Genomic DNA, 14970 nt, shown 5'->3' on the forward strand with positions numbered 1-14970 from the left:
CCAGTAGGGTGGAAAAACAAGTTGCCTCTGTATTGAAGCTATTATCATATATCTCTGATTTATGACACCAAAAGCCTTCAAAAGCTTGCAATTAAATAGATATGATCAAAATAGTATCAATCTCACAGAGATTCCCGAGCCATTTTGAGAGATAATGAAGAAGCCAGTCACGTCATCCGTAACGTAGCGGGAGGAACCACACATCCCTTCCCCATCAACAACAACGCTATTTAAGCAGCCTTTGTGAGAGCCAACAACGATTACTTTGGGAAAAACTATGACCCAGAACCTCATATTTTTGAGCCCGAACACAAAGAGGATGAGCGGTATTTTTACATACTTTGCGGATTGTAAATACAATTGGATATGGTTGAATGGATACAATGAAACACAAATAAGCATATACAGTCAACTTGTTTTTCACTCATACTTGCCAACCTTGAGACTTCCGATTTCGGGAGGTGGGGGGGTAGGGGGTGTGGTCGGGGGTGGGGCAGGGGCGTGGTTATATATATATATATATATATATATATATATATATATATATATATGTATATATATATATATATATATATATACATCTACATCCTGAAAATATGCAAATAAAACTGTGTTTAGATAATTGATACTTCAAACCTGCATAAATAAATCTTAAGGAATATAACATAACTTGGCTTCTGAGAGCTTCAAAATGTAATGAATAAAATGCTAAAGCTGTTGATAAACAAGCAATTATTTTAATAATTAAATATGGTCATTTTAAATGAATTATTATGATCATTTAAAATTAATTATTTCAAATATGTTTATTTAAATGTATAATTCTATGGCTGGATGTAATGAGTCAGAATAAATACAAAAAAAAATACAATTATTTTTGATGTTTTTAGCAAAATATAGTAAACATTTTTTTTTTTTTTTTAAATTAATAAATATATTTATTTTTAGGTAAGAATAAGATAAACATAATAATACAATTTATCTCTAGTCTGGATGATTTAGTTCTTGTCACCCTGTTGTCCTCCCGTCTCTTCCCCGAGGATGGCTCCATGAGCTGGGCAAACGCCTGGAGATGCCCAAGGTCAACAACACGGTCGGCGGCCCGTCGGTGCGCAGCTCGTACATCGCCGCCCTCTACGTCATCCTCAGCAGCCTGACCAGCATCGGCTTTGGCAACGTGTGCGCCAACACGGACGCCGAGAAGAACTTCTCCATCTGCACCGTTCTCATCGGCGGTGTGCCGGACGCCTCGTGTGGAATAACGTGATTGGGCAGGCACGCTGTTTATATCGTGGGAAAGCGGATGTGAAAAAAGGCTGTCCTCACTCAGGTCCGCATGGCTGAAAATCGGGAGATTTTCGGGAAAATATTTGTCCCGGGAGGTTTTCGGGAGAGGCGCTGAATTTCGGGAGTCTCCCGGAAAATTCGGGAGGGTTGGCAAGTATGTTTTCACTCTACTGGTACTTCAAGAGGCTGATTGAAATTAATTAAATTGATACGTTTTGGTATCTGCTGGCGATTTTAATGTTGTTTTTTTAATTAAGTATAATATATGATATAATATAATATTACTATAATATATCGCCGACTTGAAAATATGTATTTCATTTTGCATTTTCTTCCATTTGAGTGATTCCAGAGGCACGAATGCGCTGGTGATGCGATCCACAGCCTCGCGCACAGAATGAAGTGTCAGTGTGCATATGTTTCTGTTGTCTAGATTGCAATTCAGAAAAGGTGTTACAGATTTTAGATGTGTGCTGCTGGTTCAACGCATCGCACAAAGGTAGGGGCATGATAACATGAATGTGCAACAAATGATCGTCTTCGTGGTAAAAGTCCCGTATGCACGAAAAATCCTCATTTGAATAAGGCGGTCTATGCACATAATCACGTTTCATCAAACATATATTAACGTTGTTGCCCTAGGGTAAACTGGGTATAACACATGGCACACTGACAAAGCTTAACCTATTGTTACTATAACAATCTACAAGGTTAATGTAGGTTGCTACTCTTTCTTCCCCTCCATTTTTATGCATCCTTTCGTATCTCAAGTTATCATTACGCATATGTATTGTTGCATTTGAACAATTGTATTGTTGATAATAAAGGTAAAGTATTGGTATTGTTTATTATCAATAGCACTATTTCTATTGGTATTCATATTGCTCCATTTTTAGTGTAATAATGCTCATTGTCATTTCTGTATTATTTTTTATTTTCGCTAACTGCTTATTTGCTATTACTTTCACCATCATATTTGTACATGTCGTATTTGCTGATGTTGTTGTTGTTGTTGTGTTTGCTGTTGTTGTTTTTTTCTCTCTGTCTAATCCCCCTCTTGTCCCCACAATTCCCCCCTCTGTCTTCCTTTTTTTCTCTTTCTATCCCCTCCTGCTCCGGCCCGGCTGCACCAAATGATAATATAAATTAGGGATGTCCGATAATGGCTTTTTGCCGGTATCCGATATGCCGATATTGTCCAACTCTTTAATTACCGATACCGATATCAACCGATATGTACAGTCGTGGAATTAACACATTATTATGCTTAATTTGGACAACCAGGTATGGTGAAGATAAGGTACTTTTTTAAAAAATGAATAAAATAAAATAAGATAAATACATTAAAAACATTTTCTTGAATAAAAAAGAAAGTAAAACAATATAAACACAGTTACATACAAACTAGTAATTAATGAAAATTTGTAAAATTAACTGTTAAAGGTTAGTATTATTAGTGGACCAGCAGCACGCACAATCATGTGTGCTTACGGACTGTATCCCTTGCAGACTGTATTGATATATATTGATATATAATGTAGGAACCAAATTATTAATAACAGAAAGAAACAACCCTTTTGTGTGAATAAGTGTGAATGAGTGTAAATGGGGGAGGGAGGTTTTTTGGGTTGGTGCACTAATTGTAAGTGTATCTTGTGTTTTTTATGTGGATTTAATTAAAAAAAACAAACAAAACAAAAAAAACGATACTGATAATAAAAAAAACGATACCGATAATTTCCGATATTACATTTTAACGCATTTATCGGCCGATATTATCGGCAGACCGATATTATCGGACATCTCTAATATAAATACATTTAATAAAGTCAAAATACAAATAAGGCAACAAGAGAAGTATCCTACACTTCTCTTTTGTAAAGTAAATCTGAACAGCCGATATGGGCATCTACATCTACTATATGATTTGCCTGAGAAGCTGGGCAGGACATTATTTAAAAAAAATAAAATTAAATTAAATTAAATTAAATTAAAAAAAAAGAATAAGGCGGTCTGCACCACACACGCGGTTTTAGTAGATCACACACAGTAATAATACATGCTATTTAGTTTTTTTGCACACGCTGTTTAGAGCTGGGTATTTGGATCTTAGTAAATCAGGCCCTCAAAGCTGGAAATGAGGAGAAACCTACCTGCCAACATCCATGGATGTGTTAGGAGGATCTGAGCTGTGTCTCCGTTAAAGAAGACAGTAATGTTGTAGTCAGACTGATAAATGGTGACTGTGACTCCAGTCTGGTCCTGGTGGAGGTCCAAACCTTCATGTTCTTCAAACACACTGCTGATGTTCACATAGGTGTTGTTCACCTGCATCCCAAAAACTGGCTCAAACACACTCGACATCCTCTCTTCACAGCGGAGACTTTATGACCAGTTATCTGCTGACGACGGCGACTTACCAGAACCTTCACACCTGGTCCCAGTTGAATGACGTAGTCATAGTCCAGCAGCTCCATGACGACACGGTCCAAAAACATGACGTCTTTTCGACGACGTTCCTTGAAAACGCCCACCACGTGGACGCTTGAATTGGAGAACAAAGTGTAGGCGCAGCGATCGTCCACGGAGGTGGAGTTGTCCGAGTAATCGATGATTGTGGAGCCAGTCACAGTGCAGATGGCACCTTGCACACAGCTGACAGGCAGGGGGCGATACAGCATGATTAGCAACAACGCAACACAGTCATGGCAAAGGCAAAAGAAAATAGGGAATAAAGTAATTACTAGTCGTTTATTTGAGGGACGGCGTGGAGGTGTGCTGTTGCGTTACAATGAATGAAGTTTCCTTGGGAGTCACAAGTAGTGGTGTTTGGGGAGTAAAACACTTCTGGAAACCACACACAAGAGTGAGTTAGGTCATGGTTCACTGATGATGCTAAGAGTTCTCAACAATGACCATCACTATCACCTTCATATCTGCAGCCACTCAAATCCCGAAGACTGGAGTTGAACCTGTGAGGTTAAAGCTATCCATTTCCACTCCGTTTAGCAAGGTAAATGCACGTTCGCCCTGCCGGGAAGGTGTGGGTGAGTTAACCAGCCATGTAGGACCAGCCAAATAATTACTTTAAGGTCGTTTTTCATCACGTCCATGTCCTTACCGGGTTTGCTGACTCGTCAAGATTAAAACGAACAGCTTGTTGATCTCCAAACTGCCGGAATAAGATCTTGTTCTAAGGTAAGATATGTGATCGTTAGACTCCATCCGTGACAATATTTTACTCCTGCTTGCGACAAAGATACAAAAGTGTTGGATTGTGAGCATACTTGTCAACCTTGAAACCTCCAAATTCGGGAGATTTTTTTTAGGGGGGGGGGGGGGGGGGGGGGGGGGGGGGGGGGAGTATATTTATAGCTAGAATTCACTGAAATTCAAGTATTTCTTCATATATATATATATATACACTACCGTTCAAAAGTTTGGGGTCACCCAAACAATTTTGTGGAATAGCCTTCATTTCTAAGAACAAGAATAGACTGTCGAGTTTCAGATGAAAGTTCTCTTTTTCTGGCCATTTTGAGCGTTTAATTGACCCCACAAATGTGATGCTCCAGAAACTCAATCTGCTCAAAGGAAGGTCAGTTTTGTAGCTTCTGTAACAAGCTAAACCGTTTTCAGATGTGTGAACATGATTGCACAAGGGTTTTCTAATCATCAATTAGCCTTCTGAGCCAATGAGCAAACACATTGTACCATTAGAACACTGGAGTGATAGTTGCTGGAAATGGGCCTCTATACACCTATGTAGATATTGCACCAAAAACCAGACATTTGCAGCTAGAATAGTCATTTACCACATTAGCAATGTATAGTGTATTTCTTTAAAGTTAAGACTACTTTAAAGTTATCTTCATTGAAAAGTACAGTGCTTTTCCTTCAAAAATAAGGACATTTCAATGTGACCCCAAACTTTTGAAATTCCTTGCAATAGCTGGTTGAGAAAGGTTTTTCTTAAACTGTTCAACAATTTGCTGACGCATTTGTTGACAAAGTGGTGACCCTCGCCCCATCCTTGTTTGTGAATGACTGAGCATTTCATGGAATCTACTTTTATACCCAATCATGGCACCCACCTGTTCCCAATTTGCCTGTTCACCTGTGGGATGTTCCAAATAAGTGTTTGATGAGCATTCCTCAACTTTATCAGTATTTATTGCCACCTTTCCCAACTTCTTTGTCACGTGTTGCTGGCATCAAATTCTAAAGTTAATGATTATTTGCAAAAAAAAGTATGTTGTCTTTGTAGCATATTCAACTCAATATGGGTTGAAAATGATTTGCAAATCATTGTATTCCGTTTATATTTACATCTAACACAATTTCCCAACTCATATGGAAACAGGGTTTGTACATCATGTGGTCACATTTTCTGTTTCTGCTGCATTGCCTTTGAGTAAGTGAAAGTTAATGCGATGTGAAATGACAACGCAGGGCATGCAATGCTAACAACACGAAATGATGACGGCACGGCTAACGGTCGTAGCTGCGACTGTCAAGTCGACCCAAGTTTTTGCAGAACAACTTACGCCCGTTTTTTTAGCACATGGAAGCACAGTTCTAGCTTAGAGGAATATATATTAACTAGAGATGTCCAATAATATCGGACTGCCGATATTATCGACCGATAAATGCTTTAAAATGTAATATCGGAGATTATCGGTATCGGTTTCAAAATTATCGGTATCGGTTTCAAAAAGTAACATTTGTGACTTCTTAAAACGCCGCTGTGTACACGGAAGTAGGGAGAGGTACAGAGCGCCAATAAGTCTTAAAGGCTCTGCCTTTGCGTGCTGGCAATATCTACGGCTTTTCACACACACAAGTGAATGCAAGGCATACTTGCTCAACAGCCATACAGGTCACACTGAGGGTGGCCGTATAAACAACTTTAACACTGTTACAAATATGTGCCACACTGTGAACCCACACCAAACAAGAATGACAAACACATTTCGGGAGAACATCCGCACCGTAACACAACATAAACACAACAGAACAAATACCCAGAACCCCTTGCAGCACTAACTCTTCCGGGACGCTACAATATACGCCCCCCCTATAATAACCAACCCCGCCCACCTCAACCTCCTCATGCTGTCTCAGGGAGAGCATGTCCCACATTCCAAGCTGCTGTTTTGAGGCATGTTAAAAAAAAAAATAATGCACTTTGTGACTTCAATAATAAATATGGCAGTGCCATGTTGGCTTTTTCTTTCCATAACTTGAGTTGATTTATTTTGGAAAACCTTGTTACATTGTTTAATGCATCCAGCGGAGCATCACAACAAAATTAGGCATAATAATGTGTTAATTCCACGACTGTATATATCGGTATCGGTTGATATCGGAATCGGTAATTAAGAGTTGGACAATATCCGAATATCGGATATCGGCAAAAAAAGCCATTATCGGACATCTCTAATATTAACAGTATTTCCAGGAAGTGGCAGGGCAACAGCTTGGAGGATCCTCCAGGCTACCAGTGAGTACTGTTAATCTACATCCTCTCAAGGCTACTATATTGGGTTAAACGAGTGTAAAGGTGACTATATGGGTGTTATTTCCTGAAAACAGTTTTTCATGCTCTAACTATGAACGTATTTAATTCATTGATAATAACCTACTTTGCCGAAATTCTTTTACCATGGTCAAGACTGGAAGCAATTGGCCGCGATAAACGAGGAACGGTATCGTTGTCAGTGTACTCACCAGGTTGCTGTTGCTGTTGTTGCGTACAATCACACGTACAAAGCACGTTGATGTCCCCGTTAGAGTTGGCAGATTATTCAGAAACCCATTCGATGAACCTGTTACGCTGTTTGTGTTGACCCGTGTGGTACCTCGGTCCGCCTCTGTTCGATTAATAATCAGACAGTCGTTTGGTTCCCCATCGACGTAAGGGGCCTTGAAGCAGAGCGCGGCTCGACCGTTCGTGATGTTCACCTGTCGGAAAGAAAAGAAGTGGTGCGCAGGGCTGACAATGGACGAATGTTAAGAGTTATATCTGCCAAGATATAAGAATTCATTTTTTTATTCAACTTTTCCAGTGTTGGATGACAGCCGTCACTTGTCTACTCACAAACAGCGTGGTGTAATTCGTTCCGTAAAACTTGACGGGACACTCGGTGATGTCCAATGTCCGTTCGAATTGGGCAGTCACACCTGCACAGGGAGACATGTTCAAGTCACCGCGACCAAGCGGTCATCAGGCCCCGCCCCTTTCTGTCTGATAAGCCTACTTTCTTGGGTTGCGGTCTCGGCAGTGAAGTGTATATACTCACAAGAAACCGAATAGCTTTGTCTTTGACCTTTTTTTTTAACTTAAAGAAAGCAAATTAACATATTATATGAGAATGTTATGTTATGATTATCTTTAACCGAATCACAGCAGTGCTCAAATTAAAAAACAGCATTCCCTCTCATGTGATATTGCTTAATTAACATTAATGGTGTGCACTTTAACAACTAGGCTTACAACTATACCTAATATATAAAGGGGTGGAAAAGTGACTATTACCTGCAGGGCAAACATTAGCTAACCAGAAGGCAATAATAATGTAAACAAAAAACACCTGCTTAAAAGATCTAATACAAATGTCCCTGAGGAATGTAAGGTGGGAGTACTGTAATTACCTAACGTTACATTATTATTTCCATAACAATTTAGCCCCCTCCACAATATTAACCCGACGTTAAAACAGAACTAGCTATTTATTGATTAGCAATTGCCGAATCATGTAACATTAGCTTAATGCTAAAAAGCCAGGTTACTATCACACTCTGTAACAGACAAACTAATGTTACCTACCTGCTACCTCTGTCTTTTTCTCATTCCTCCTCCTCTTCTTTTCTCTTTTTTCTTCCCTGGGCACCTGACAGTTTTGGCCATTTTAACATCTTGTGTTTATTTTTTGATGTGGTGACGTCCAAAAAGAGTCATGATACGGGAAGGGAGGGGGCGCACCCACGGGGGTTGGGGGGGCGTAATGTTGTAACAAATAATATTTCTATTAAATAGGCTTTACTTTGCATTTTAATTAACGTGGGATTATTTTTTGTATTTAGAAATAATAGTACCAACTTTTTTTTTTTTTTTTCTCCAACATTTGTGGCACTGGCGCCCCCTGATGGACGGCGCCCTTAGCATTTGCCTATACGGCCTATGCCACGGGCCGGCCCTGGTTTTTATGAATGATGACAGATGTCAATGAGAGGATGTATTGTCTATGTGTAATGATGTAAAGGAGAGGTGGCGTTGTAACGTACAAGCACAGTATGATGCTGTGTGTGTGTGAGTGTGTGTGTGTGTGTGTGTGTGTGTGTGTGTGTGTGTGTGTGTGTGTGTGTGTGTGTGTGTGGGGTGGGGGGGTGGGGGTGGGGGGGGGGGGGGGTCAGTGGTGAAGAGAGTCCATTTTCTGGCTCTTCTTAATTTGATTACATGCTATCGTATATTTCTGTTCCACAAGGCTCGGTATTGGGACCTAAGTTATTCATACTTTATTTAAATGATATTTGTTCAGTATCTAATACATTTAAATGTATTATGTTTGCAGATGATACAAATGTATATTGTTCAGGAAAAGACTTGAAGGAAGTGTTGAGGATAACAGAGGTTGAGTTGCTTCAGCTAAAAAAAAGGGTTTGATATTATCATTAAATGCTAAGAAAACTACATTTATGGTGTTTAGTGGTGCAAGGACAAATTGTGAAACACAATTAAAATTAAATCAAGTGGAAATTGATAGAGTATATGAAACTAAGTTCTTGGCAATAATACCAGCCATCCATCCATCTTCTTCCGCTTTTCCGAGGTTGGGTCGCGGGGGCAGCAGCCTAAGCAGGGAAGCCCAGACTTCCCTCTCTCCAGCCACTTCGTCCAGCTCTTCCCGGGGGATCCCGAGGCATTCCCAGGCCAGCCGGGAGACATAGTTTTCCCAACGTGTCCTGGGTCTTCCCCATGGCCTCCTACCGGTCGGACGTGCCCTAAACAGGTCCCTAGGGAGGCGTTCGGGTGGCATCCTGACCAGATGCCTGAACCACCTCATCTGGCTCCTCTCGATGTGGAGGAGCAGCGGCTTTACTTTTAGCTCCCCCCGGATGGCAGAGCTTCTCACCCTATCTCTAAGGCGGAGGAAACTCATTTCGGCCGCTTGTACCCGTGATCTTGTCCTTTCGGTCATAACCCAAAGCTCATGACCATAGGTGAGGATGGGAACGTAGATCGACCGGTAAATTGAGAGTTTTGCCTTCCGGCTCAGCTCCTTCTTCACCACAACGGATCGATACAGCGTCCGCATTACTGAAGACGCCGCACCGATCCGCCTGTCGATCTCACGATCCACTCTTCCCCCCCCTTGTGAACAAGACTCCAAGGTACTTGAACTCCTCCACTTGGGGCAGGGTCTCCTCCGCAACCCGGAGATGGCACTCCACCCTTTTCCGGGCGAGAACCATGGACTCAGACTTGGAGGTGCTGATTCTCATCCCAGTCGCTTCACACTCGGCTGCGAACCGATCCAGTGAGAGCTGAAGATCCTGGCCAGATGAAGCCATCAGGACCACATCATCTGCAAAAAGCAGAGACCTAATCCTGCAGCCACCAAACCGGATCCCCTCAACGCCCTGACTGCACCTAGAAATTCTGTCCATAAAAGTTATGAACAGAATCGGTGACAAAGGGCAGCCTTGGCGGAGTCCAACCCTCACTGGAAACGTGTCCGACTTGGCAAAAATAATTGATCATAAATTATGTTGGAAACCGCAGATTAAATATATAAAGGGAAAAATATCCAAATCCATTGCTATTCTTTATAAAGCAAGACACATGCTGAATAAGAAATGTCTGCATATGTTATATTATTCTTTTATTTTTCCATATTTAACATATTGTGTTGAAGTTTAGGGAAATGTTTATAAAACAAACATAGACCCAATAATTAAACTTCAAAAAAGGGTCATTACAATAATACACAAAGCGTGCTACTATGAACATACCAATCCATTATTTATAAGTTCTAAGGTGTTAAAATGTTCATATATTGTGTTTTTAAAAACAAGGGAAATTGTGTTTCGAGTGAAGAACAACAGCCTTCCTGCTTGTATTCTTAGGTTATTTAAATTAAGAGGAGAAAACTATCATTTGCGGGGGATATTGATTTTTTAAATATGTAAAGCAAGAACGAATATAAAATACACATTTATTTCAGTTTTAGGAGTTAAATGGTGGAAGACATGTAGTTTTTGTTAAGGTTTAAGAAAGCCTTGAAAGGTGAAATAATGGAAAATTATAAATTATAGTAACAATTACTTTCATCCCATTGATTTTTTTAACGATTTCCAGGCAATCTAATTTTCGGTGAATGTATAGGATAGGCAAATATAAGCCTTGGCTTCAGCCTATTCTTTTTTCAGTCATTCTTTTTCTTTTTGTGTGTGTATGTGTATGATTGTTAAAGGCCTACTGAAAGCCACTACTACCGACCACGCAGTCTGATAGTTTATATATCAATGATGAAATCTTAACATTGCAACACATGCCAATACGGCCGGGTTAACTTATAAAGTGCAATTTTAAATTTCCCGCTAAACTTCCGGTCGAAAACGTCTATGTATGATGACGTATGCGCGTGACGTCAATCGTTGAACCGGAAGTATTGGTACACCATTGAATCCAATACAAAAAAGCTCTGTTTTCATCTCATAATTCCACAGTATTCTGGACATCTGTGTTGGTGAATCTTTTGCAATTTGTTTAATGAACAATGAAGACTGCAAAGAAGAAAGTTGTAGGTGGGATCGGTGTATTAGCGGCTGGCTGTAGCAACACAACCAGGAGGACTTTGACTTGGATAGCAGACGCGCTATCTGACGCTAGCCGCCGACGCTAGCCGCCGACGCTAGCCGCCAACCGCACGGATGATCGGGTGAAGTCCTTCGTCCTTCCGTCGATCGCTGGAACGCAGGTGAGCACGGGTGTTGATGAGCAGATGAGGGCTGGCTGGCGTAGGTGGAGCGCTAATGTTTTTATCATAGCTCAGTGAGGTCCCGTTGCTAAGTTAGCTTCAATGCCGTCGTTAGCAACAGCATTGTTAAGCTTCGCCAGGCTGGAAAACATTAACCGTGTAGTTACAGGTCCATGGTTTAATAGTATTGTTGATTTTCTGTCTATCCTTCCAGTCAGGGGTTTATTTCTTGTGTTTCTATCTGCAGTTAAGCACGATGCTATCACGTTAGCTCCGTAGCTAAAGAGCTTTGCCGATGTATTGTCGTGGATATAAAAGTCACTGTGAATGTCCATTTCGCGTTCTCGACTCTCATTTTCAAGAGGATATAGTATCCAAGGTGGTTTAAAATACAAATCCGTGATCCACAATAGAAAAAGGAGAGAGTGTGGAATCCAATGAGCCAGCTTGTACCTAAGTTACGGTCAGAGCGAAAAAAGATGCGTCATGCACTGCACTCTAGTGCTTCACTCTCACGTTCCTCATCCACGAATCTTTCATCCTGGCTCAAATTAATGGGGTAATCGTCGCTTTCTCGCTGCTGGTGTAAACAATGGGGAAATGTGAGGAGCCTTTCAACTTGTGACGTCACGCTACTTCCGGTACAGGCGAGGCTTTTTTTTTATCAGCGACCAAAAGTTGTGAACTTTGTCATCGATGTTCTCTACTAAATCCTTTCAGCAAAAATATGGCAATATCGCGAAATGATCAAGTATGACACATAGAATGGATCTGCTATCCCCGTTTAAATGAATACAAATTCATTTCAGTAGGCCTTTAATATGTATAATCTGTGCTGTTAAATTGATCACACAAAATGGGTGATTATATGACCAAAATAAACTAATTTCATTGTTGTAATATGATTGCATGCATGATATTTTATATTTTAATTCATGTAAGCAGGGACCGCAGATGGAAACTAGCTCTTGAGCTATAATCTGGTGCAGAACATATTTTTGTCTTTGAGCTTCATGTCTCTGTGCGTTGTCATTTCAAATAAAGACTAAACTCAACTAACTCGTGCTTCTCACGCCCCAAAGCAAGTCTCCCCTCAACTGACTATGACCACCAGACCAGCGGATCCTCTGCCTGGCTCCCTAACGTCAGCTGGGATAGGTCTTGAATGGAATCCTCCATCTTCTGCCCTTGCGTCGCGCCCTGATTGGAACTCTACAAGCTGAACAAAGCAATGCGAAGTGGCCGTGGTTACCTGGCAGCAGGCTAACTGCAGTCGCGAGAACCAGGAGGAGAAGAAGCATGTTGGAGACGAGCAATCCCCTGACAGAGACCTGCGAGACAAATGTGAAATTTCGGAGTCTTCAGCAAGACGAGAATCATGGAAAGAAATGGAGCTGTAAATGTTGAACTTTAAAGGGAATCTGTTATGCAAAACCAACTTTTCTTACCTATTGGTAGCTGTTTTTTGTGCATTTGGGATCTGCATAAGTCTTGAAAATGTGAAATCAAACCATGGAGGCAAGGCGCAGATATTTATAAAACTATCTTCCTTCAAACAAGCCAAATTAGTAGGAGTGTCAAAAAAAAATTGATTTTCAGAATAATCGCGATTTCTTGATGTAACGATTCTAATCGCTTAAAAAAAATTCAAAATACTATTTTTTTCTTTCTAATCTGTCCTGTCTAGCCACTCAGACAAATCATATTGTTGATGTAGATAAGGGGTGTCAAACTCATTTTAGATCGGGGGACACATGGGGAAAAATCTACTCCCAAGTGGGCCGGACTGGTAAAATCACGGCACGATAACTTAAAAATAAAGACAACTTCAGATTGTTTTCTTTGTTTAAAAATAGAACAAGCACATTCTGAAATTGTACAAATCATAGTGTTGTTGTTTTTTTTACAATTACCTGTTGCGGTTAATAGTACCAGTACAAATATATATATATATACATATATATATACACACATATATATATATATATATATATATATATATACACACATATATATATATATATATATATATATATATATATATATATATATATATATATATATATATATATATATATATATATATATATATACACATATATATATATATATATATATATATATATATATATATATATATATATATATATATATATATATATATATATATATATATATATATATATATATATATGAACACCGTATTTCCTTGAATAGCCGCAGGGGCGCTAATTAATTTAAAACCTCCTGTCACTCCGACGTTTACCGGAAGCCTGCGGGATGGCCGTGCATGCGCTAATTATTTTAAAACCTCTTCTCACTCCGGCGTTTACCAAAAGGAATGCGGTAAATTTAGGCGTGCGCTTTGAGTGTGATGTAAGCATACCATCATGAAAACCACATTTAATTAAAAAAAAACGTTATTATGGTCTTACCTGTACTTATAAATGGAGTCCATTTGCAGCTCCTTCTGACCAAAAGCATCGATAACTTGTTTATAGAAGTCTTCCTTATTTTCTTTCTTCAGTTTTAAAAGTCTCTCTGTCTCGATGGAGATATTCTTTTAATTATTACCTCCTGCTTCGATTGAAAGTCCAGTTTAGAAAACTGTTTTATTTTAGATACGGTATGTAATCCTCCATGTTAAAAGTTCTGGCGAGAGGGAAAAAAAAGACGATCTGTTGCTGCGTGTGTTCACTTCTTCTGCAGTACCGGAAGTCGCAAGAAGGATCACTAGCGCCCTCTACCACCAGGAGGCGGGAGTCATTTAATGACTCATACCGTATTTGACACACGCAGCTACGGTATATTAATAAAACATAGCTGCTTACTGTTCTTTTTAGCATACCGTACCGGTATTCAATAGCTTGGACCTTAAATCCTAGTGAATAACTCTTTATCTTTTTTCCTTTGTGCGATTGCAAACTACTGAAATCAGCTTCCTCCATTTTGAAAATGAGGACAGGTAAATCGTCACTCGTGACGTAACGAATTTGACCCGGCGGAAGTTCTAGACCAGGGGTCGGCAACCCAAAAGGTTGAAAGAGCCATATTGGACCAAAAATACAAAAACAAATCTGTCTGGAGCCGCAAAAAATTAAAAGCCATATTACATACAGATAGTGTGTCATGAGATATACATTTAATTAAGAGGACTTAAAGGAAACTAAATGACCTCAAATATACCTACAAATGAGGCATAATGATGCAATATTATTGTACATATCGCTAGCCTAAATAGCATGTTAGCATCGATTAGCTTGCAGTCATGCAGTGACCAAATATGTCTGATTAGCACTCCACACAAGTCAATAACATCAACAAAACTCACCTTTGTGCACTCATGCACAACGTTAAAAGTGTGGTGGACAAAATGAGACAGAAAAAGAAGTGGCATAAAACACGTCCTAGAAAGTCGGAGAAAGTTATACATGTAAACAAACTATACGGTGAGTTCAAGGACCGCCAAAATTAGTAGGACAAAACGGCGCTCGCCAAATACTTGAATCAGTGAAGCATGTTTAATATAAACAGTGTGATTTATAACAATTAGGGAGGTTTGTGTCACGTTTGTCCTCCTACAGAAACCATACTAAACAAAAAAATAGATTTTTTTCCCCCTCATCTTTTTCCATTCTTCATACATTTTTTAAAAATCTCCAGAGAGCCACTAGGGCGGCGCTAAAGAGCCGCATGCGGC

General features: G+C 39.8%; 1 protein-coding gene across 1 annotated transcript; it reads right to left on the minus strand.

Annotated features, from left to right (window-relative positions):
• Positions 1-3396: 3396 nt before the first annotated feature.
• On the minus strand, positions 3397-12615 carry LOC133659232 (uncharacterized). Its single transcript, XM_062061966.1, has 6 exons — positions 12523-12615; positions 7388-7470; positions 7149-7251; positions 4032-4134; positions 3708-3942; positions 3397-3615 (listed from the first exon to the last, which is right to left on the minus strand). The coding sequence occupies exons 1-6, from the start codon at positions 12569-12571 to the stop codon at positions 3397-3399; spliced, it is 792 nt and encodes a 263-aa protein (XP_061917950.1). The 5' UTR covers positions 12572-12615.
• Between the last annotated feature and the right edge of the window lie 2355 nt (positions 12616-14970).

The sequence above is a fragment of the Entelurus aequoreus genome, linkage group LG10, assembly GCF_033978785.1.
Source record: "Entelurus aequoreus isolate RoL-2023_Sb linkage group LG10, RoL_Eaeq_v1.1, whole genome shotgun sequence".
In the NCBI taxonomy this organism is placed as follows: Eukaryota; Metazoa; Chordata; class Actinopteri; order Syngnathiformes; family Syngnathidae; genus Entelurus; species Entelurus aequoreus.

What these genes read in the sequence shown, in the direction of transcription:
- LOC133659232 (XM_062061966.1), bottom strand. Translation starts at nt 12,571, where the DNA reads ATGCTTCTTCTCCTCCTGGTTCTCGCGACTGCAGTTAGCCTGCTGCCA. An exon ending in CGAATTACACCACGCTGTTT is followed by an intron (nt 7,252 to 7,387) that starts GTGAGTAGACAA and finishes TCTTTCCGACAG; the next exon opens with GTGAACATCACGAACGGTCG. An exon ending in GACCAGGTGTGAAGGTTCTG is followed by an intron (nt 3,616 to 3,707) that starts GTAAGTCGCCGT and finishes TTTGGGATGCAG; the next exon opens with GTGAACAACACCTATGTGAA.